The 24,745-nt window shown below is 37.3% G+C and overlaps 2 protein-coding genes across 11 annotated transcripts in view; one reads left to right on the top strand and one right to left on the bottom strand.

The window, feature by feature from the left end:
• FAM185A (family with sequence similarity 185 member A) overlaps window positions 1-24,196 on the bottom strand; it is an 81,899-nt gene extending 57,703 nt beyond the window's left edge. For 3 of the 8 annotated variants that reach the window (XR_002347078.2, XM_084977446.1, XM_003130232.5), the window contains exons 1-5: window positions 23,569-24,196; window positions 20,711-20,820; window positions 15,433-15,525; window positions 14,148-14,286; window positions 3,258-3,299 (exon numbers count right to left, since the gene is read on the bottom strand). Coding sequence is in view for 7 of the 8 variants with exons in the window: in XM_084977446.1 (XP_084833572.1) it covers window positions 3,258-3,299; window positions 14,148-14,286; window positions 15,433-15,525; window positions 20,711-20,820; window positions 23,569-24,001 (817 nt within the window). In the remaining variant the exon portion in view is untranslated. The remainder of the gene's footprint in view (window positions 1-3,257; window positions 3,300-14,147; window positions 14,287-15,432; window positions 15,526-20,710; window positions 20,821-23,568) is intronic. The other 5 variants (XM_084977447.1, XM_013979806.3, XM_084977448.1 and 2 more) reach the window with 3 other exon arrangements.
• A 361-nt stretch (window positions 24,197-24,557) lies between these two features.
• Window positions 24,558-24,745, top strand: part of CCDC146 (coiled-coil domain containing 146) — a 132,505-nt gene continuing 132,317 nt past the window's right edge. For all 3 annotated transcript variants that reach the window (XM_084977404.1, XM_084977403.1, XM_021102558.2), the window contains exon 1: window positions 24,558-24,660. The gene's annotated coding sequence lies outside the window, so the exon portion shown is untranslated. The remainder of the gene's footprint in view (window positions 24,661-24,745) is intronic.

Raw genomic sequence — 24,745 nt, 5'->3', positions numbered from 1 at the left:
AGATTGGAAAGAAAGAGGTGAAATTGTATTAATGTACAGATGGCATAACTGCCTACATAGAAAAGGATTCTGGATTCTAAAAAATACACTATTAGAACAAATAAGTTTAGCAAGGTCATAAGATACATGGTCCACATATAAAAATCAGTTGTATTTTTTATATATCAGCAGCAGATAATCATAAAATGAAATTTCCTAAAATTCCATTTATAATAGGGTCAAAAACATAAATAAATATAATAAAAAGATGTGTTAGACCTATAAAACAAGAGGAGAGAAATTAAAGATATAAATAAATGAAGAATTATACTATGTTCATGAATTGAAAGACTCAATTTTTATGATTGTCTCTTCTCTCCAAACTGATTCAGTGCAGTTCCTACCTGCATTTGGATTTTTGGTTAAAAAATGTGATATATGTAAAACTGTATACAGAAAATCCTGCATTTGGATTTTTGGTTAAAAAATGTGATATATATATGGAGTTCCCGTCGTGGCGCAGTGGTTAACGAATCCGACTAGGAACCATGAGGTTGCGGGTTCGGTCCCTGCCCTTGCTCAGTGGGTTAAGGATCCGGCATTGCCGTGAGCTGTGGTGTAGGTTGCAGACGCGGCTCGGATCCTATGTTGCTGTGGCTCTGGCGTAGGCCAGTGGCTACAGCTCCGATTGGACCCCTAGCCTGGGAACCTCCATATGCCGCGAGAGCGGTCCAAGAAATAGCAAAAAGACAAAAAAAAAAAAAAAAAAAAAAGTGATATATATAAAACTGTATACAGAAAATCAAAGGATTTATGGTATTCAAAACAATTTAAAAAAACAAGTTTGGAAAATAACTACCTAATTTTGAGACTTACTATTATAAAGCTACAATATCCAAGAGAGAATAGACTAGCCTAAGGATCAATTAAATAGATCAATAAAACAAGAGCAACAGAAGTAGATCTAAAATTAAACATCGTGGCTTACTGTTTTACATTATAGATAATAAAATGAAAGAGAAAAGAGAAGGATAGTCTACTGAACAACTACCATGCAATGGGCTGTACTTTCCATTATTTAATTTCTCAACAACCTTATGCTATATGGGTGTTAACCATTTTATATATAAACTGCAAACTGAGTGAGATTTAGTAATTTGCTCAAAGTCACACATCTAATATGAGGTAGAACCAAAATTCACAGTCTTCTAAAGTCCATGCTTTTCTACACTGTCACTGATCAAGATATAATAACTTAATGAATACTTTTTCTTTTGTTTTGAGAGATTCTTCCAAAATAGAACTCAAAATTTATCAGTGCTTATAAAATAAAAATTTCAATTAATACCATTAATGTTTCACTAAAGAAAATTCTAGAATGTCATTAAATACCTCTATACCTGTAGTCAATTATAAGATATTTCTTAACACTGAGCTCAGGTGATTTTCTCTAAATGGACAGAGATTGATCTAAGAAATAAAAATAAAAACACTTTTAGCATTAAAATCTCTCTAATGCATAATAGTGGGAAAGGGGGAAAGTTTATAGGGGAAATTAACAAGAATTTATAATGTTAATCATTTATCATTTATAGAGTATGAAACCATCTTCAAAGATGTAAATTACTGTTCATTTCATTCTTGCTATTAGTATTCTTTTCCAGCATGGATAAATCATCACTTATTTCCAATTTGAGATAGAATGGTTTTCCCTTTATGTTCCCCACATTTCATCCAATAATAATACTAGCATTATTATATTATAAGTATTTCTCCCAAATTCGCATCTGCCTAAAGGGCTTGCTAGTGGGCAGTGAAATGCCTGTTTCTCCCAATTTTGAATATTCCCCTTCTTCTCCTCCCCCTCCCTTACTGCTACAAGCTCTGCCCACATCTAGGACTTCTCTCTTTAGCTAGTTCAACTTCTCACTAGTGTACCTATTTTTCACCCTAGAAGCTTCCCTTAGTATCCCCAGATGCATCCTCTGATGAAATGGCCTGAAGAGTCAGCAGTGAATCTTGATTTCTCATCGGAACACAGATAAATCCCGTGATGTCTTAGTTAAAATGGTCTATAATTATTATTTAGGAAGCCTTTACCTCCTTTGTTTTTTGTCTTTTTAAAATCTTTTTAGGGCCGCACCCATGGCACATGGAGGTTCCCAGGCTAGGGGTCTAATCAGAGCTACAGCTGCCAGCCTACATCACAGTCACAGTAATGCCAGATCCAAGCCGCATCTGTGACTACACCACAGCTCACAGCAACACCGGATCCTTAACCCCCTGAGCGAAGCCAGGGATCAAATCCACAACTTCATGGTTCCTAGTCGGATTCGTTTCCACTGTGCCACGACGGGAACTCCAGGAAGGCTTTACCTTCTATTCATCCCTCCTTGAACATAAAAGTTACAGTATCTAGAAATCTTAAAAAAGGATGTGCTCTGAGCCAGAGAATCCAGAAGGAGTGATAGTGAAAAAGACTGTTGGATATATTCACTATTTCAATCAGCACAAAGAAAAAGAAAATGTCAAATGTCAAAAAGGACAAAAGCAGGAGGCCCTGGGCACTCACACTAGCAATAAGCCACAGCTCTTCAACAAAGACCCCAGCTTCCCTTCTGTCTACCTTCTATCTTCTAAGGCCCAAAAAACTACCACCACTCCTGGAGCTCAGCATGTGTCTTTGCCTAATAGATAAATAGGCGCTGCTAGGGACAGAGAAAAGCTCTAAACTATCCAGAAATCTGAACTTCTGCCTCCACAGGCACAGCATCACATGAGGTGACTAGGTCTAAAGTACCATTAGCCACTATCAGCTCTGGCCTAGGATTAGAACAACAGCAAATAATTTAAATGGCTATTCTTTATTATTTACCCATATATCAGACACTAAATGCTAAATAAAGTATTTCATACATCTCTTTAATTCTTACAAGAGCCCTATATGATAAGTAATTTTTTTTTTCAGATGTGGAAGCTCAGGCACAGAAATTAGATAATTTATATTTGTGTATAAAATGTAGTGAAATCAAAATTCTAACTGTGTTCTGATTGATACCAAACCTATAATTATACAATACTTGTAGAATGATGAACCAATGCATTTACAGAAATAATTTCACATATTCATATACTGAGTGGCTATATTTGACTGGCATATCAGATTCCTATCAGGTTCATCAGCTGAACTATAAACTTTATTTCCTCTAATAAAATCTTACAAATATAACTCTTTGAAAAAGCATGCACAATTTACCAAGTAGCAGCTTAGCACATACCTACTGTGATATTACCCAGCTTGCTTTGTAACGTTATATTCCCTGAAAAGAGAAAAAAAAGACAACTTTATAAATTAGGGATAATTTAGAAAGGAACTGTGCTAACGGTAACCTAAAACATAGTTAGATATCCATGACATTAATTAATAACACTGTTATTGTTGTTGGCAATTTTTCTCAGTATCACAAATCAAGTCAGAGATTAAGTTACACTCTAAATAAACAGCTTTAGGCATCTATGGAAACTCTCCTCCTCCACTCCACCTTCATCTTTTACAGCAGTACTATAAAACAAACTGCCATACTTTCTGGGAAACATGGAAGAAAAATAATGATTCTTCTAAAACCCCAAAATGAAAAAATTTCTTAAATGTACTCACTATGCATTTTCAACCTAAACATCACTGTATTTATCAGACTACACAAAGCCAACTTTTGGCCCAAGTAACACTAAAATAATCCATGGAAAAAAGTAATTACTGTAATTTTTCAGGTCAGTTTGGCACATCTGTTAAAGTGGTTTCTGTGCCAAGAATTAAAAAGGTTTGGGGCAAGAATAATAAATACATTGAAATATGACCAACGAAGAAAAAAAATCTCCAAATATTTCGTTTCCATCTTTCAATGAAAATATATTTTCCAGGATAAGTATAGAATATTGCAACCAGTCTTCCCAGCCTCTTCTAATACTAAAAAATAGTTGGATTTTTGTCCTCATGTGTGTTTATATGCATAATTACTCCCCAGTGCATATTACCTGTATTTACTGCACTAAAAGTGTAAGAAATATTATCTCTTCTACTGTAATTCCAAAACTACTGTAAAAAGTAAAGAAATAACTTTTATGTCAGAATTAATCTACAGTAAGTGAATTCATTTCACGCATCTTATATATACTGACATCTATCAGTACCTGGGGGAAAAAAAAAAAGGCACTTGGTTCATCTATTTAACAGTCAGATGTGCTTTGACTGTAAACATTTCCCTAAAAGTTTTATATTCCATCATACTTCATGTGAGTATATGAACAAGGGGTATGTTTGTGTAGGAATAAGCTGATAAAATTACTTTCAAGTTTCAGTAACTTACAAGATTGTGAAAATCCTCCTGTTAAATGGTTAAGTAAATATTATTTCATTGGTATGTTTTAGATACTCTTTCAATTTTCAAACCCAATAAATGCAGATTCACATGCAAATAGTAGCCAAAGATGGCTTCCAAAGACCCTTGCTTCCTGGTATCCATGCCCTGGCATAATCTCTGCCACTCCTGTGTAGACTGGACTACTGATTTGCTTTTAACCAAGAGGATAAGGGCAAGAGTGATGGGAAGTTACTTCCAAGATTAGGTTACAAAAAGATTCTGGCTTCTGGTTTCTTAGCCCTCTTTTGCTCTGATGGAAGCAGTGAACCATGTTGTCAACTGCCTGATGAAAGAGGCCTCCAGCCAATAGAATTGAACTGAACCCCACCAACAACCACAGGAGGGATCTAGGAAGCAGATTCTCTCTTGGCTGAACCTTCAAATAAGCCCACAGCCCCAGCTGACGTCTCTAGAGATCTTGAGGTAGAGGACCCATTTGAGCCACACTCAGATTCCTGACCCACTCAAAGTGTAAGACAATACATGTTGTTTTCAGATGCTAAATTTGTTACACAGAAAGAGGTAACTAGTCAAGATGTTATAAGCTGGAAATGGAGTTTTGCTATATAGTAAATAACTAAAAATATGGGAATAGCTTTGGAACTTGGCAGTAGGCATAGGCTGGAAGGATTTTTAGAAGCATGATAGAGAAAACCTAAATTGCCTGAACAGCATGTTAGTAGAAAGCTGGACTTTGTGCTTCCCTTGAGGGCTCAAAAGGAAGTGAGGAAAATGTTTTTGGAAACCGGAGGAAGGCAGATCCTTGTTAAGCAGTATTAGAAATTTTTTAACAGTATCACCTTCAGTAATGCGGAAAGTAGGAAATATACCTAATGAACTGAATAATCTAGCTAAGATGGCCAAGCAGAGTCAAAGTGTTGTTAGTGCTGCCTATTTTTTCTTGATGCTTCAGTAAAATGCAAAAGGTAAACTAAAGAAAGGACTGTTAAAAAAAAAAAAAAAAAAAAGAACCAAGGCATGAATGATTTTGAAAATTCTGACTCTTAAGATGGCAAAGGATGCTAAAGTTAAGAATAGTTCCTAAACAAAGTTTGAATCCAGAGCACTGCCCCGGAATGTGGCCTAAAAATGAAACTGATGGCGTGACCGTAAAACCTTTTGTTAAGACTCCAGAAAGATCATGGGTGGTACCTCATAGTATTAATCAGTTACACAAAAAGTCTAATAAAAAGATTTAGGGTGTGTCTTATAAATCTGCTCAAACACTAGGTCCTCTAGAAAGCTTGAGAGCACTGTATCTCAATATCTCTGCAGAAGTGCATTTTTTTGCCCTTTTTTTTGGGGGGGTCGAACCCGTGGCATATGAAGGTTCCCAGACTAGGGGTCAAATCAGAATTACAGCCACAGCCACAGCCACAGCAACGTGGGATCCGAGTCAGGGCTCTGACCTGACCTGGCTCACAGCAACACAGGATCCTTAATCCACTGAGCGAGGCCAGGGATCAAACCCAACCCGCAGCCTCATGGTTATGAGTTAGTTAGATTTGTTTCCACTGTGTCACAGTGGAAACTCCCCAGAAGCCTATTTTTTGAAGAGATTCTTTGATGTGGCTTTTATCTAACGTAATTCACAGGAGGCTGACAAAACTTTTGAGAGAATTATAACAACAAACACATTGCTAACTTCAGCTGAGAGGGATAGTGACAATACAAAGAGAAAGGAGACCACTGGACCTCCAAATTCTGCTTGCAGGAAGCAGAGTGAGAAAACTCCTCAGCTGCAAAACACATGCTGCATTTCATGAAAAAGGAAGGATGACTCAGAGGAAGAAACCAAGAGCTCAGAGGGTGAAGTCTAGAACCCTAAAAAATTAAGGCCTTGATATCTAACCAAGGAACCTCTAATGTTTGCCCACCTGAATTTAAAAATCTCTGTGTACCTTATTTTCTCCCTTTGAACAAGAAAACCTACAGCAATTATCTTATGCCTATCTCATCATCATATGCTGAGTGTGTCAGTGATGTGGAGTGAGCCAGGAAGCAGAGTCTCTCTTGGCTGAACCTTCAAATAAGCACACAGCCCCAGCTGACACCTCTAGAGATCCTGAGGCAGAGGACCCATCTGAGCCACACTCAGACTCCTAACCCACTCAAAATGTAAGACAATACACAAATCAATTATTTGAGAGGAGTAGATCTTTGTAAAAGCTTTCTTTCCAATAAAGCGGATGCCAGATGATCTGTAATAACTACGTGTGCTTACTCTATACATATTAGTTTATTTTTCTTCACTAAAAGAAGCATGATTATGGTAAAAACAGCGCATACACTTTCATAATCCAAACAGTGAAATCAAATATCACTAAAGGGTAAATCCTTTTTGTGCTTCTTTTCTGGCAAGAAGTTTGGGGGAGCTGGAAGGAAGGCATTTTTTTATTTGTAAGCCACAGGGCTAAATGCTAAGAATATAGAGATGAATAAAACATGATTTTCGCTCTTGAGTTTATAATTAGGCAAGAATTTATGGGTCAATACAAGGCCAGAGATGAGGAGATGCTGCTTTAGATGAATATTAAAAGATTACTAAAAGTCGATGAGATAAAAAAAGCTGGAAAGGGAGTTCCCATTTCCAAGTGGCACAGTGGAAATGAATCTGACTAGTACCCACGAGGATGTGAGTTCGATCCCTGGCCTCACTCAGTGGGTTGGGGATCCTGCATTGCTGTGAGCTGTGGTGTAGGTCACAGACTCGGCTTGGGTCCTGCATTGCTATGGCTGTGGCAAAGGCTGGCAGTTGTAACTCCAATTGAACCCCTAGCCTGGGAATACCCATATGCTACAAGTGCAGCTCTAAAAAACAAAAGAAAAACAAACAAACAAAAAAAAAAAGCTGAGACTAGCGTTAAGGCAAGAGAGGACAAGAATCTGAATGAGAACAGTAGAAATTAGAAAGAAAAAAATGGATAGGTTGAAGAACTATTTAGATGATAAAACCCACCTAAACTTGGTGACATCAGATGTGGAAGGGGAGAGAAAAAGAGGAATTTAGGATTACTTCTGGATTTCTATCTTGGGAAATTGGGTATACAGTGATATTAGAAACTGCAAATGAAAATAAAGGAGGTGGTATACAGGAATTCTCTCGTGGCTTGAGGGGGTTAAGGATCCGGCATTGTTCACTGTAGTGGCTTGGGTCGCTAGTGGTGCAGTTTGATCCCTGGCCCAAAAACTGCTGTGGGCGCAGCCAAAAAAAAAAGAAAGAAAAAAAGGAATAGGAATATGTTACTGATGAGGTTCGAGGGGCAGGGGCAATGAATTAGAAGAAAAGAAGTTAGAAATGTGGACTAGTTTGAGAAGCCTGTAAAGATCCAAATGACTATGTCTACTAAGCAGATGGATGTGTAAGTTGAAAGTCAGGGCTAGAGATACATATTTGAATCATCGGAATACAAGAGTAGTTAAAACTAAAAAACAGCAAGATACCTAAGGAAAAGGAAGAAGTGAAAGAACAATGACAAGAGGATGAAATTCTGGAGAATATCAAAGGAGTGGAAAGAGGAGGAACTCAAGGAAATTTGAAAGTCGTTATGATTAAAAGATGTGACACAGACTGCCAGTACCCACTAATACTTGTGTGCCTTTCTCCTTCCTCAGAACACATTAAATTCTTTATCTCAGTCTTCCGCAGTTAGTCACTTGAAAACATTCCGGATAACAAACTTCTCACATGACCCTCTATGATCTCTCTCCCTTTAGTGGAAGCTTGAAAGCCACAAACTGAAGATGGCAGCCATCACTTTTATAGAAGGAGCCCAGTCCCTCCAAGGAACTGAGTAGAGTCCAAACACTGCATGGGATAGCAACAGTTTTTTTTGTTTTTGTTTTTTGGCTTTTTGCCTTTTCTAGGGCCACTCCTGCAGCACGTGGAGATTCCCAGGCTAGGGGTCGAATCAGAGCTGTAGCCACTGGCCTACGCCAGAGCCACAGCAATGCGCGATCCAAGCCGTGTCTGCAACCTACACCACAGCTCTCGGCAACGCCGGATCCTCAACCCACTGAGCAAGGGCAGGGACCGAACCCGCAACCTCATGATTCCTAGTCGGATTCATTAACCACTGAGCCATGACAGGAACTCAGGGATAGCAACATTTTTTATCATATTTCTAAACTGTGGGCAAAAAAAAAAAATCTATGCTGCAGCATCACAAAGGAAGCTGTAATTCCTTTTTGGTATTTCACATAAAAAAGGTTTTAAATGTCCAGATTCAATATTAACATAAATTGCCATGTGTCAAAATAACAATCAAACCCAAACTGCACAATGAACTTGAGAATAAACACTAGAATTAGAACGATGCATTTTCATGAACTACAGAAAGAATTCCATTTAAGTCAATAAAAAGGCTTCCTTTAAAAAGTTTACATTATTTCTGAATTTCTAAATTCACAAGGCAGACTTTTTTTTTTATAGCCATACCCATGGCATATGGAAGTTCAGGGGCCAGGGACTGAATCTAAACCGCAGTTGCAACCTACACAACTGCAGCAACACCAGATCCTTTTAACCCACTATGCCTCTGCAGTGACCTGAGCCAGTGCAGTCAGATTCTTAACCCACAGTGCCACCATAGGAACTTCCACAAGAGAGAGATTTATAAATTTGCCAATAGCTATATGTCATTTTTAAAGGAAACTCAGACATTTACTTATGAAATTTTGCATGTTATCAAAATTATCAACTGTGTTTTTATAGTCTATATAACTTTTACTTTCGTGAAAGTTTCTAAAATCCAAAGAAGCTATTTAAGGAAGAGTTTAAGCATGTAAACTTTGCTAAGTCTCTGGGGAATAAAGGACCTCTGAAGTACAGAAAAATGAGAGAATTTATATTCCTCAATTTATCAATGGATGGTCGTAAAGAGTTTAAAATAAGTTGCTAAGTTATATAGGGAATCTAAATATTTAAAAATCCAGTTTTATCTATTAATCATTTATTCCAAATAATAACATAAATTAAATATAAAACACTAAAATGACTGTAAAGAATTCTCCTACATATCGAATTTAATTTGTTTAAAAAGTGTTATATATAAAATTGGTCCCAGCAAACCATTTCAAGGAAGCATTTCTTTATAAGTCAAGAGATTATATATTTACATTTTAAAGGTATATTTAATAGAATACATACAAATACATGTATATCTTATATATACATCTATAGAATTCTCTAAAAATCATAAATATTCAAATAGCAGCATATAATAAAATGCACTTTACACAGAATCTAATTTTTGATAATTTAGAAGGAAATCAAAATAGTAACCATCACAAAATTTTATATCTAAACAAACTATGTCAATACACATTCTCCCACTAGATTGCCAGTGCCAGAACACTGGGGAATATTTGTTGAATCAATGAATGAGCTAGGTACTTTTGTATTAGAAGGCACACATACTTAATAGATATGATTCAGCCAAAAGTACAAATAATAAATACTACTAGTTAATTAGATTACTTCTTTTTTTTACCTAGAAAATATAGTTAGCTGTATCTAAAATTTACATTTGGAAAAAGATTAAAGATAGAATTTTTTTCCTTCTCTGCACGTAGGCGTCAATTTGCAAGGCCAGGAAAGACATATCACTCCTTTCATTTTTCCTTTCCTGATTATTAGGCATCCTCTTAAGTATTTAGCACAATGTTGAGTATTGGTTTGCATCAAGGTTTATGAACAACGAGAAAATACAGACAAGAAATAAATTTCAGGCTCTCTCTTCCTTTCATGGAAGTCTTAAAAGCCACACACTGCAGACAGCAGCATAACTTTCTCTGAATGGCTCCATGAGCTAAGCTGAACCCAAACACTATATGGAACACCACATTTTCATAAGGCAAAACTACTGAAACTGGAATTTACAATATAGAACATAGCTGAAGCAGTGCATCTGTGTTGTAGCGATGTCTGCCTACAAGAAACATCCCTAGAGTGAGCCAGGAAGCCCTGAAAGCAATGATGGAATCTGGGTTCCAATAAGGAAATTCACTGGGGCTATGTGCACACATTTGTTTGAACACTGTTTAGAAGCATCTTCTAGAAAGTCAGGAAACCTGGATCAAATTCTTGCTCCTCCACTAATTAATTTATCACTGAGAGCGAATGACTCACCATTTCTAAGTGTTGTTTTCCTCATTTATAAATAGCCAATGGTCCATTAAGTTAAAGAGGCTGGCTCACCTAAGGCATGTATTTGCTTTCAAAACGCTTTCAAACAACCACCCACCCACCCATTGACACCTGGACTCCAAACTCATGTACCTGAAAAATCTATCAAAAAGACAGTTATTGCCATCATATTTGTGGTATAAACGGCTTTTTACAACATCTGTCATGCTGGGCTTTTAAAAATCTACCTGAAGAAAAAAAATCAGGAGTTCCCATCATGGCTCAGCAGAAACAAAATGGACTAGTATCCATGAGGATGCAGGTTCCATCCCTGGCCTCCTTCAAAAGAGGCCCTAAAAAAGAAAGAAAGAGAGAGAGGGAAAGAGAAAGAAAGAAAGAAAGAAAGAAAGAGAGAGAGAGAGAGAGAGAGAGAGAGAGAGAGAGAGAGAGAGAAAGAGAGAGAGAGAGAAAGAGAGAAAGAGAGAAAGAGAGAGAGAGAGAGAGAGAGAGAGAAAGAGAGAGAGAGAGAGAGAGAGAGAGAGAGAAAGAGAGAAAGGAAGGAAGGAAGGAAGGAAGGAAGGATCAGTTTAAGATTTACTTAAGAAAAAGCCAAACTGAATAAATCCTGGACAATTTAAAATGTGTGTGTGTGTGTGTGTGTGTGTGTATTCTTCTGAGTTTCTTTTCTGAAAGTCAGATGTTTAGAAGTAGCAATATATTTTCCCATAAAAGTAAGTTTTAGAGTCCCAAGCTAGCTTATTTAAGTATAACTAAAATATATAAATTCAGTGGAATATATGTTCAGAATTCTGGCTTGGGCTGATCCTTGAGAGGTACCTCCCTACTAATACCCTAGTAGTTAGAATATAGGGCCTTCCTTTCATCACTCATGACTCTAATCTTCTAACCTACTAGGATGCAGGGCTAGAACACTGCCTGCTCTCCTGTACGCATCCTACTTCCAAATTCCAAAATCAAGGAACAAGTGCACATAATCCCTTGGGACAAGGATGGCATGGGAGAGGGAAGCAAGAAATCTGGACCTGTCTGAAGGGGATTTAAAAATAGGCAGGCACTGGGTGTGACTAAAAAATGAAGAGAGTTTCTTTCCTATCTCTGTCTTTCATATGCTTACTACCACTGAAAAACCAAAGCAGAGTGAGGGCCAAAGACTAGATGGAGAAAGCAGGGTTAAACAACATGGAAGCTTTTCTACAGTGGCAAATTTTCCCTTCTCCTACCTCTCACTGCTCTACTACTATTATGAATAAGAAAGATGAGATTCAATCCTTTCACCAGACTGACTTCTTTAAGGATAGGTATCATCTCCTGCCCAACTTCATACCATGGTGCCTAAAAATCCGGCACAGTAGGTGGTCAAGACATGCATTGACTGAATCAATATGTATAATAGAAGTGGAATGCTATGAGTCACTAGTAACTGGAGGGCTTATTTTCCTAGCTATTGGGAATACTGCTGGCAGTCGGTCCTCAGTTGTCAACCCTCTTAGGAAATCACCTTAGCTAAAGAGAGCTATTCTGATCCAAGAGCGTACTTCTTTGGGGGTAATCTGCATCTATTGACTGGGCATATAAATGTCCACCTCCCCTCACCCCAATTTGAGACAATTCTGAAGACCATCCTGGCTTCAGAGCACCCCCTTTGGGGTTGTTGAGACTATGTCATAATCTAATCTCTGCTCTGGAAACTGGGCTTTGTATGGCATTGGTCCCCAGAGGCCTCCCTGCTAAATTTACAACACTCTAATTTCCATCTCAGAATCTGCTTTCAAAAACCCAACCATAGACAACAGACCAAAAGAAGATCTAGGTCTGTAAACTACTCAAGGAAAGGTATTTCACTTCACATTAAAGGTGGGTAAATATAAAAGGTTTTACAAAAGCTAAGGAATGAACTCTTATCCCTAGCAATTTGTTTCCATTTCAGCCACTGTAAGTAATCAAGAGATCCAGAGTATTTTCAGGATGGCTTCAAAAAAGTACATCTATTTAACTATCATTAAGCTATTAATGACAATATGTGCCAAGTTCAATTCTCCACGAACTTAAAAGAAAGCAAAGAACAAAAACAAACAAAACAAAAAATCCACTAATGAATTCAGTATAAACATGGTATAAAGCACTGCAGAGAACAGAGCCGTTCTTATCATAGATGTTAGTCAATATCTGACTTGACAAGGAATAGCTATTCCACTAAAAGTTACATACTATATTAAGTATAGTACTTTTAGTTACAATGAACAGTTAGAAATGCAATGCTTAAATAAAAGTCATAGTTCAAATGTGGAATTACAAATTATCAGAACTATTCAAGGCACAGCTGAATAAAAAAATAAATGAGTAAGTAACAAAACTATTTGCTTTGTTTGATGCAGCTATTTTGAACTCTATACCTTAACCCTGCAAGAATGGTTGATGAGGTTTAACTATTAAATTGAGATTCAAGAATTATTTCAAGCATATAAATACTCTTTTTTTTTTTTTTTAGTTTTTTTTTTTTTTTTTTTTAAACTGTAAGACTACTTGCTCTGTGCTATACAGCCTGGCTAGTACTAGCCAGGATTTCTACCACCTAATAATTCATGCTGCCTACTAAAATCTGGAGGTTTTTAACCAGTGTATAGATAATAATATTTAGCTTTCCTATAGAAGTTAAAAGAGTGGACTACAAATGGAGAAAGTTTGTCTATAACACCTAGAAAAGGGGCCAAAAGGCACTTAGCAGATGTGTACACCAGGGTAAAACTGCATCTGTATACATCTCAGAAAACATACCTGGACTTAAATCATCTGCTAAGTAGAAATTTAAGAAGCATGCTGAGTGACACTGAATACCAGCATGCCCTTTGCCATATTACTTCACCTTTATGTTCTCTTTTCTTTTGACAATACAAAAGTTAACTAGATAATATTACTTATCTCCAGAAACATGTCTGGAAAGTCACAGATGATATTTAAACCAAGAAAAATGAAGTTCCCTTGTGGCACAGTGGGTTAAGGATCTGATATAGTCACAGCTGGACTGCTGCTGCGGCGTGGGTTGGATCCCTGTCCCAGGAACTTCCATATGCCATGGGCGCAGCCAAAAAAAAAAACAAACCCTGAAAATGGCAGGGCACTGAGAGGACCTGGAGTTAGTACTAATACTCATAAGCATTTTAGCCAAAATTAATGTCAGTGAATTGCTATAATCGGATCTCACACAAACGTTTCATTTATTTAATCCTTAGCTTTTCTATCACAACATAAAAGTAGCTGCTCAGAACCCATCTTAATTTTTAACACTGCTTTTATTTCATTGTGTTTTCCTCTAAATATTCCTGCACATATTTCCTTGTTGTTTGTTCCCTTCTATAAGGAGACGCATTAAAAATCAAAATTATTATTAGCTTAATGTATAACACATAATATTCAATTTCTTGCCAAAATAAAATTCAATACCTTATGAGTCTATTTTACGTTTTTTTTTTAAAGATGGTTAGTCTGCCATTATTTAGAGGAGCAGCTTCTAATGGTAAATCGTCAACTACAAAGAAACAGAGTTATCTCCTAAAATTCAAGTTATGTGGTTGAGATGTATTAAGCCTTTGTCACCTTACCATGAACACTTCCTAATGAAATATCCCCAGCAGCAGAAGACAGAAAGGACGATTCTGTGTAAAGATACTTGGCTTTCAGCAAACCATCCTCAGTAGATATATTAACAGAACTTCCCTGTAGTTTATTTACTGTCACAGTCTAGTAAGAGAAAGACTCAAATCAGTTCATTATAAAAATAAAGACTGGTAAAAAGCCAAAATGGTACTTAAAGAATTAGTGCACAACCAATACAACCGTACACAATTGATTGACTTCAATCACCCAGCTCCAATGAGAAGACTGTGAGCAGCGGTGTGTCCTCTGTGGAACACACCATTATTTTCCTTCGCTTATTTAGATCATCTTTAATTTCTCTTAATAATGTTTTTTATTTTCTATGCAGAGTTCTTCATCTTTCGTTAAATGTATTCCTATTTGATATTTTCTAAGTGCTCCCTGGCCTGGGAGCTTCCATATGCTGCAGGTGCGGTCATAAAAAAAGAAAAAAAAAGGAAAATACAAACTATCTTTAAACAACCAAAATTCCTACCACCTATAAAAGCTTCTGGAGAACAGTAATGCTAATAGTGCCACCTTGTGGAAAATATTGAAAAAGTTGAGTTTTGAAACTCATCCTTCAATTGCCTAAAGGCAAAGTAAAAAGGTCTTGGAAAAAATACTCAAATAAATCTAATGCTAAGAAAAATTCAATCCCAGTTATGGTAGTATTATTTAATGACTAGTTTTAAGCCATGATCATAAAAATAAAAATCTCACCAAAACTAGAATTAAATACTAAATATTTAAACATGTTATTGATTCCAAATAAGGAACTAAATAACTGTCAAAAGTACTTAATCACAAATTTTTAAAAAAATTGTATAGTGTTTAATTATCTCGATTTCAAATTTGAATTTACTGATGAACTAAAATGCATTAAAAAGGAAATGCTATGCCACATATTTTGTAGGATCTATCCACTGTATAAGCCAACTTGATACAAAACTGCAATTACTAAAAAAGAAAATTTCGGAGTTTCCGTTGTGGTGCAGCGGAAGCGAATCTGACTAGGAACCATGAGGTTGTGGGTTCGATCTCTGGCCTTGCTCAGTGGGTTAAGAATCTGGTGTTACCGTGAGGTGTAGGTCATGGACGTGGCTCGGATCTGGTGTTGCTGTGGCTCTGGAGTAGGCCCGCAGCTACAGCTCCAATTAGACTCCTAGCCTGGGAACTTCCATATGCAGCGGGTGCGGCCCTAAAAGTACAAAAGACAAAAAAAAAAAAAAAAGAAAATTTCTATCTTACACTTTTATCTGATGCATGAATATCTATATTCCCATAAATTGTTCCCAGGCAGATAACTTTGCCTCCTTTTGATTCAATATGCAATTTTTGACTCTGAAAGACAAATAGAAAAATACACATATAGAAAAAGAGAGAATAAATTTGACTTATACTAATAAAACTTTTTTCTAACATTTTATACATTTCTTTCCTTTCTTATTTATTTTATTTCTTTTAGGGCTGCACTGAGGCATACGGAAGTTCCCAGCTAGGGGTCAAATTTGAGCCAGCCTACCTCACAGCCACAGCCACAAGGGATACGAGCTGAGTGTGCAACCTACACCACAGATCACGACAATGCAGGATCCTTAACCCACAGAGCAAGGTCAGGGATTGAACCAGAACCTCATGGACACTAGTCCGATTTGTTACTGCTAAGCCACAACAGGAACTCCCTTTTACATTTCTTTTTAAATAATAATAAAGCAGCAAAAGAGAAACTAAGAATGAAATAGAAATGCACTGTTTGGAATAAAAACATAAGTGAGAAAAGAATATCAACTGCTGTTAAAGAGAATAAATAAGCTATTTGAACTCAAAGAGAAACAAAAGAGATACTTGGGTGTTCCAGTAGCTTCAGTGAAGAAGGGGTTGGAATCAAAGATCACTGTGACTGGCTAACTAAACATAAATGATGATGAGGATGAACAATAATAATCACTGTTACATTCACATTATTAGTAACAATGATATTTATCACCTACGTGGCATTTTCTTTGCACCAACAATGTTCACTACTTTACATGAACTAACATTTAATCCTCACAAGAACTCAGAGAAATGGGTATTCTTTTTTTCCCATTTTATAGAGGAAGAAATCCAAGAATCAGAAAGGTTAAATAACTTTATCAGGTGATACGTCAGAAAATAACAACATCTAAAGTAATAGAATCAAGTCCTGTATGATTTCAAAACCCAGAGTCTTATGGCTGGAATCATCTGAAGAAGTATACACCCACACTTAGGAAAATAGCCCAGTGATTTTCTTGCACAAAACCAGCCCTAAAACTGGAACTAAATGAAAATGCCTCTAAACACAAATAAAACACCAGTCACAGTTAGCCTCCTGTGCCAGATAAAAAAAAATAATAATAATGAATGTGTGTGTGTAAGACTTGATTTCACACTTGGCAACTGCGGCGGAAATATTGATAGGTCCATAAAAACCCATTTTTTTCCTAAAGTACTAAGAGTATAGCTGGGCCCATGAAGAGACAATATTTTCCAGCTTCCCTTACCTCTTAGGAGCTGCTAACTTCTTGCCAATACAATGTAAGTGGAAATTTTATGTGCAATTTCCCGGCTAGTGCTCTTAGAAGAACTCATGTGCTCTCTCTGTGCCCTACCCTTTCTATGGAGTGAGTACAGATGACAAGGAGGCTCTAACAAATGGCAGAGACAGAAGATGAAAGGAACCTACAAAAACTGAACAGAAATGAGTCACCACACACTTGGACAAATAAGAAATAAACTATAGTTGTGTGTGAGCCATTAGGTGTTTGGTCAATTTTTTAGAGTAGCTTACTTCACCTTAGTATTTGCATATGTCTTCAGTTCTACCACAACCAAAAAGAGAAAAAGAATAGGTAAATACTAAAGGAAGAAATAGCAAAAGCATATTCACAAATATCATGACCAGCAACAGCAGAGAAATATCTAAAAAGCAGGAAAAAAATTCAAAACAACCACACACCTGCTGGTTGCTTTCTCTTGGGTAAACACAGTAAAGCCTTAGGTAAAGTAGCTCAGGAATGAAGTTCAAAAAACTTAGTGAAAAGGACAAAATGAACCATACTTAAAAGTTTGCCTTTTTATAGCATGGTAGACTACTTCACACCCAAAGAAACATGAGTATGAAGTCAAATTGTATTTCATATAATCTTCATCGAGCAGACAAGCAATTGATGAACCTTTAAAAAAAGTATCTTCAAAACAACTTTTTTTTTTTTTTAAATCAAGCTTTCTTAAGCTTACACAACTTTCTAGAGAGTCTATGAAACTTATGCAACTCTAAGCGGAATTTCATATACATATGCATTTTTTCCTAAGCAAATAATCACATTTTCAAAAGCGGTCTAAAGCTCAAAAATGTTAATAGCTCAAAAATTTAAAGCTCATCTAATTTCAAAAAACATATATTATAAAGTTTAAAAACATATGGAAAACAAAATAGTTAAACTGTTGAAATAAATCAGAAGCGATTTAGTATAATATAAACTATTATTATTGCATTTTTTAAAAATGCAAATGTGTGGCATTCAGTATGTTAAGAGTCTATTGCCTAAAAAGTTTACCTACTTATTTCCTAGGAATGTTGAGTAAATGTAGTTTTGCCATACATTTTTCTTGGATAATAAAGAAAGGTAGAAAAAGCGTGAGTCTGGAATGCAAAAAGACACAAGTTCAATCTCAGCTCAAAGTATTAGCTGTATGAACCTAAATGAGTTCCTTAGTCTTTTGGTGCCTCACAGTTCCCCCTTGAAAAATCAAGGATTAAATGAAGGCTTAGTTCCTTGGTACATATTAAGGACTCAGTAAACAGCTGCTATAATTATTGCTATAAATATCTTAACACACAGATCAAATATATTTCAAGTTCTTAGAATGAATAGAATAGAAACATTAATAGCTCATAACTAAGTTGAGATAATGATATTGTACCATATTTAAACCATAAGCTAGATATTTTGCCAAGTGTTCCCATTTGTGAATTTAAGTCAGTTAAATCCTAAGATCTCAAAGATAAGTCTCTTAACTCTTGATATGCCATTAGGATCCACTGGACCCAATTTCAATTCTTAAATTTCTTTTCTGAGTCACTTTTCTCCTAGGACTGATATTTCATGACTTTTATTCTTTCTTAGAGATCTCCCAAAGAATAAACAGAAAATTATTTTTAAAATAGGATAAAAACTCACTCCATCTTAAAATTACCCTAATGGTCCACTGGAGTCTTTTATAAATCTAAAATAAATTACAGGATCTTAGTGCTCTTATTTTTCATACCTCTTATAACATCCTGCTATATCATTATCCTTGGAGTTACTTCAATTATTCCTAACTATGCTTAAAAATATCTAAAGAATGATGAACTTGCTTCAAATGGTGATTCTGAACTAAAGGTGATTTTGTCCCCGCAGAGGACACTGGCAATGTGTGGAGATATTTTTCATTGTCCTAAGTGAGAAGGGTGCACCTGGCATTTAGTTAGTAGAAGCCAGGAAGGCTGCTAAACATTCCACAGCGCATAGGTCAGCCACTGACAAAAAAGCATTATCCAACCCAAAATGTTAATATTGCCAAAAGAGATAAACCATTTTTCATTTTATGCACATAACAGCAAAAAAAGAGAAATGACAAAAGAGATCTTTCAGAATTATCAGATGACTCAAAAGATGATTGTAAAGAGACAGCAGTACAGTAGCTTCTAATCTGGATTGTGAAATTGAAAATCTAAGACTCTGAGTCTCCAGAGGACAATATTCTGGATGAATTTTCTGAAATTCAAGCATTAATGAGTGAACAATATAGTTATAAAGACAAAGGAACCAGAGTGTTCTCATCCAGTTAGTCAGTCAACATGAAGACTTCACTGTGCAATCTTACAACAAGAACAGGAACCATCTCATTTTTCCAAAAGGACATGTAATAGCATTCTTTAATCTTTTTTGATATATATGCAACCAAATTCATTGAAATAGTTTGCATGTGAACAGATGACAAAGGAAGGTATGCAAATTAAGGAGATTGGAACAAAACAAATAATTTAAAAAATTTGAATGCATCTAATTAATCATTCGAATTAGTATTTATGAATCGAAAAATGAAAATGTTTTACAGTTACAAAGCAAAGATGACTGACAGCGCTTCAACAAAGCTATGTACCATCAAAGTTCATAAAAGTATTGACTTTGGAATGTGCAAGTGTAAGAAGTACCAGTAGTAACAATAAACTAGAACTTATTGAGATGGATTTAAAATCATTTAGAGCTAAGACTAATCTAATTTTAAGAAAATTAAATGTAGGAGTTTCCATTGTGACTCAGCAGTAATGAACCCGACTAGGATCCATGAGGTCATGGGTTCAATCCCTGGCCTTGCTCATTGGGTTAAAGAATACCACGTTGCCGTGAGCTGTGGTGTAGATTGCAGATGAGGCTCGGATCTAGTGTTGCTATGGCTGTGGCAGAGGCTGGCGGATACAGCTCCAATTCGACCCCTAGCCTGGGAACTTCCATAGGCTGCAGGAGCAGCCCTAAAAAGCAAAAAAAAAAAAAGAAAGAAAAAAAGAAAATTAAATGTAAAAGTGTTACTACATGGGAGTTCCTGTTGTAGCTCAGCGGGTTATGAACCCAACTAGCAGCATCCATGAGTATTCAGGTTTGGTCCTTGGCCTTGCTCAGTGGGTTAAGAATCTGGCACTGGTGTGAGCTGCAGTATAAATCACAAGCACAGCTTGGTTACTGTGTGCTATGGCATAGGCCAGCAGCTGCAGATCTGATTTGACCCCTAGCCTGGGGACTTCCTTATGCTGCAGGTACAGCCCTAAAAAGCAAAAAAAAAAAAAAAACAAAAAACAGTGTCACTACAAACTAAGATGAATCATTTGTTGTTTAGCACAAATACCTACTTAATTCTTAAGTAATGAGCTAACTGGTACATTAAAAATTTGATTAATATTTAAAGCATATTTATAATGCTTAAAGACTTTTCCTTACTTTTTTAGAAGTGGAAAAAAAATCATTCATTAAAACTAAAATTTATTTAACTTATTAAGATCTCAGAATACTGAAGATGTATTATTACTTTTGCTGTACACTTTGAAATTAAATCTAAAAGTAATATGAAGGAGGTTTCCTGATGGCTCAGCAGGTTAAGGATCCAGTGTTGTCACTACTCTGTCTTAGGTTACTGCCGTGGCATGGGTTCAGCCCCTAGCCTGGGTACTTCTGCATGCTGTGGGTGCAGGGGAAAAAAAAAGAAAAAAACTCTTTGAAAAAAATATATAAAAGAAACATGAAAAAAAAACCTTCAAAGCTGCTACAACCTCTGTACATAAGAGAACTGACTTCAAGACAAAATTTTCACAAGAAATTTCTGAGTGGAGAATAAATGATACCCAATACCCAATATTCGCAGTAAATGATACTCAGAATAATAGCCTTAATTTGATACTGTAGTTCATAATACAATGTTTTAAAAAAATAATACTGAAACAAAATCTGAAAAATAATTATACCTTAACAGACTGTAAAATGCTGGTCCCCTGCTCAGTTTCGATTCTGCAATTATCACATTCAAAATTTTGGACTTTTACACAGCCAGAACCTGATGACTTGATATTCAAATCTAGAAATGAAAAAAAAGAAGAAACAAGTTAGTACATGGGTTAATGGGCTCCAAAAGCATTTTAGTATCCCTCAGAAATCTGGCTCCTCAGTCATGTCCACAACGTTATGAATCCTGGAGAGAACAGCTGTCAGCAGTCTCTCTCTGAGGGCAAGGGGTCTCCAGCATGGCAACAGGACCAAATGCAAAGTCCTACCAGTTTTTAAAGATAAAGTAGCTATTTCTGTTGGCCTGTATCATCTAAAGAAAGAAAGTAACAGGAGGGAAGTAAAGGAGGAGAGAGATTCCAATTCTTATTATAGGTACTCCTAAGGATCATAGAAGCCTCTTCTCCACCAAGAAAATACACACACACAGATTTGAGTAAGGGCATGGCAAATTAACAAGTCATTATGGTGAACTGGATAAGTTATTTAGCTGATTCTCTTTCATATTCATGAAGGTTTAAAGATTTGTTCCCAAACCTCCCTCAAATTAAATGCATATTACAGGAATAGCATAGATCAATATACATGATCATGAGTTAGGTTTTCAAATCCTACCTCTAACCTTTCATATGGAAAAAATAAAGATATTATCATGCAGCTAATCACAAGGTACTTGAAGTAATAAAAAGTAGGAACAACTTTGAAAAACTCAGTACTGAATAGTGTTAGAACCTTAAGATTGTGGATAATAGTGATATATATGAAGACAATTTGGAAAACAGCAAGCCAAATCTCGAGCCACAGGTGCCATCTTTAAGACTTAAGACACCTAAGTGTAACCTTAGGTGTCTCTGTATAAAAATAAAATTTAAAACACTGATATTTCATACCTGATTCAAATAAATATTGATGACTTCCCTTAAACTGGATGATAGAAGTAAAATATTATGTTGACCTAAACACAAACTACTGGGGCCTAACACTACTATTATGTAATAGTTATGGAATAAAAATCAATTTCTACAGTTGTGTATATGACAGTCTCTATAAAGGTTTAAAATAACAGCAATATTTTGATTGGGACTAATATAAAATACATTAAAAGACAATTATACCCCAAACTTACATGGATGCAAATCTAACTATAAACTTTTTACCCAGTTAAGTAGTGTTACAACATAAGGCATGATCTCAGGCAGTGCTGACAGGCATGGAGAGGAAACAGATCTTAAACATACTCTACCCTTACTACGCAGGTAGAGGAGTTAAGGCTAGACACTTAGCCTTAATTAAGAGAGAGAGTAGCAGTGGTGTACTCTCACTCATTCACTGAAACAATTATAGACAACCGTAGAAACATACCAAGTATGAAGAAAATCAAATTATGTTGATTTGAGTGCCTGTGGAGTATACACATAGAAACAGTAAACTGGGGAGTTCCCTGTTGTGACTAGTATCCATGAGGACGAGGGTTCCATCCCTGACCTCGCTCAGTGGGTTAGGCATCCAGCATTGCTGTGAGCTGTGGTGTAGGTCACAGATGCATCTCAGCTCCTGTGTTGCTCTGGTGTATGCTGGCAGCTGCAGCTCAGATTTGACCCCTAGCCTGGGAACTTCCATATGCTGAAGGTGCAGCCCGAAAAAGAAAAAGAAAAAAAAAAAGAAAGAGTAAACTGGAAATTAGATTCTGGCTCTAAAAAGAAGAATCAACAAAAATGTTTGGGTAATTCCATTTTTATCTGAGCTGTCACAAAATTTTACTTATCTCTATTTCAATACTCAGTCTATTTTGTACCACATAATATACTGGCAAATCTTCCTCCTTACCTCAGTCTAAAACATTTTGAAATCAGGGTCTCTTATCCAGGCTAGTTAAAAAGAAGTTAAGAAGCATTCAGGTACAGTGGTTGAACAGACTCCAGTCATTTCAAATCCCAGTTCCACCCTTTACATCTGAGAGAAAATGGGCATAGTCCTTGATGTATCCCCACTAGAAATAAAGTTTCATGAAGGCGTGGATTTTTTTTTCTACTTGTTGGCCCACAATAAATACTTGGTATATGAAACCTGCTGTATTTCAATTCACTTATCTGAAACTGTGACAATAACAGCAGCTAAAATATAGTGCAACTGTAAGGATTAAAAGAGATTCTCTTAAGTGTTAGCTGCTATTATGATCATGGTCAAAATCTTCCTTCAGTTCCAGGAAGGCAGTAAGCCTGGGAATATTTTCCTAGAAAAGTGCTGCATACTATACACAAGTTTCCCAGGCAGTCTTACTATGTGTTCTTTCTTCAAAGCCTGTTACTAACAGAAAATTTATTTAGGCCAAAGTGAACGGTGACGTTTTCAATAAGAAGCTGAGTGCCTGTTAGAAACCAAACACTCGGTCTGGGTTAAATGGAACATACAGACAAGGCTGTTCTGAGACAGAGACCCCAGACGGTGAGCAAGGGGAAATGCAGGTGGACTGCTTGCCAGAGAATAGATTATCAAGATAATCTAACCCTGAAAAAAAACTTCATTATTGACAAAGTGCAGTGACAGAAATAGATACAAAGTGCCAAAGGAGAATATAAGGGCTTCCACAAATGTTACTTATATATTCATCTTTCCATTCAATTTATAAAATTGCTGTAATTGAGTACCTAATTCCCAAAATAGAAAAAAAAAAAAAAAGGGCATCTTCCCTTCCGAAGGGGAAAATTGTAAATTACGTTGGAAAGTCATATCCAAAAAACCAATTAAAACTGCACGTCGGCCTAATTCAAGATAGCGCTACGTGTGCCCTGGGACCCAAACCGGTTTTAACTTCACTTGCCAAACATCAGGGGCGCGCTCACTTCCACAGACGCCTGGGGATCGATGACGTCGGACACGATGATCACCTCCTTCTGCGCCTCGTCGTATGTCACCTGCAGGCCGGCCACGGCCTGCGCCGCGCCCTCCACTCCACTCACCGCCACCAGCACGTGGTTGTTGTCCGGGTGGGAGATGGGGTCCAGGGGCTTCACGGCCAGGTGGCATGGAAGCCGTGCCCGCAGCCGACCGAAAGGGCTCACCATCAGCGCCCACTCTTTCAGACTCGGGCGCGCGGGGCCAGACGGAGAGACCTCGGGCTTGGACCCACCTGAGCCGTACATCCGGGCTTGACAAGCCCCACATGCCCAGGGCACTGAGGCCTCGGGGGCCCATGCTCGCAGCTGACAGAGCCGGAGGCAGCCCAGCCCCCATCCCCAGCGGAGGGTGAACATGGCGCGCCCCACTCACGCTCCCTAGGATCACCTGTCACAGGCCAGTCTCTCCGTAGCCAGTGGACCCGGCCACTGTGCCTGCTCAAGTCAGAAAGTAGACTTTAGAGAGGGTCTGCTGACGCAAGGGCAAGGCCGCCCACTTCCCTCAGCAACTTAAACCTCAGCTGCACACGCCTTGGCGGCAAATTGTAATTTGAAAGTTCTAAGTATCACAGTGACCAGGGACTCCTCGCCTACTCCTCCCCTTTCGCAAAGGCCAATGGGATAGGTAGTTCTAATGGAGGACAGCCGTCGGAGGGCTCCTGCAACTTATAAACTACATGTCCCAGGAGGCAATGCGCAGAGCTGTGCGCGTAGTAAGAGCTGGTGTTAGATAGGACTGGGAAGGCATGCGCCCTTTCTATCAAGCCCATTAGCCATTGGAGGGACTGGGGGCGGGGGGGAGGGGAAATCCACATAAGAATCCAACTGGCCAATGGAAAGCGTAGAAGGCGCAAGATGGGCAAGTCTGTATGGTTTCCTTGGATACCGAGGACGCGATTTCTTTGGAGAGGGTGGAGTTTTGGAGTGAGACCCAGGAGGCCATATCCACAGAAAAAAATAGGAATTTAAATAAGGATCAAAACCAAGGGAAGTGATAAGAAACTGCGCTTTTAAAGGTGAGAACAAGATCAAAATAGCATTATCCTCAGTGAGTGGTTAGATCTAGACCTCACTGAACTCGTGCGCGGTACCCTGTACGAA

The sequence above is a fragment of the Sus scrofa genome, chromosome 9 (assembly GCF_054392235.1).
Source record: "Sus scrofa isolate SSC_HxYL_T2T_F1_AM1 chromosome 9, Sscrofa_HxYL_maternal_Yorkshire_Landrace_v2.0, whole genome shotgun sequence".
NCBI classification, from domain to species: Eukaryota; Metazoa; Chordata; class Mammalia; order Artiodactyla; family Suidae; genus Sus; species Sus scrofa.
Note: the sequence above shows the minus strand (reverse complement) of the source record. Positions and strands in the feature narration are given on the sequence as shown.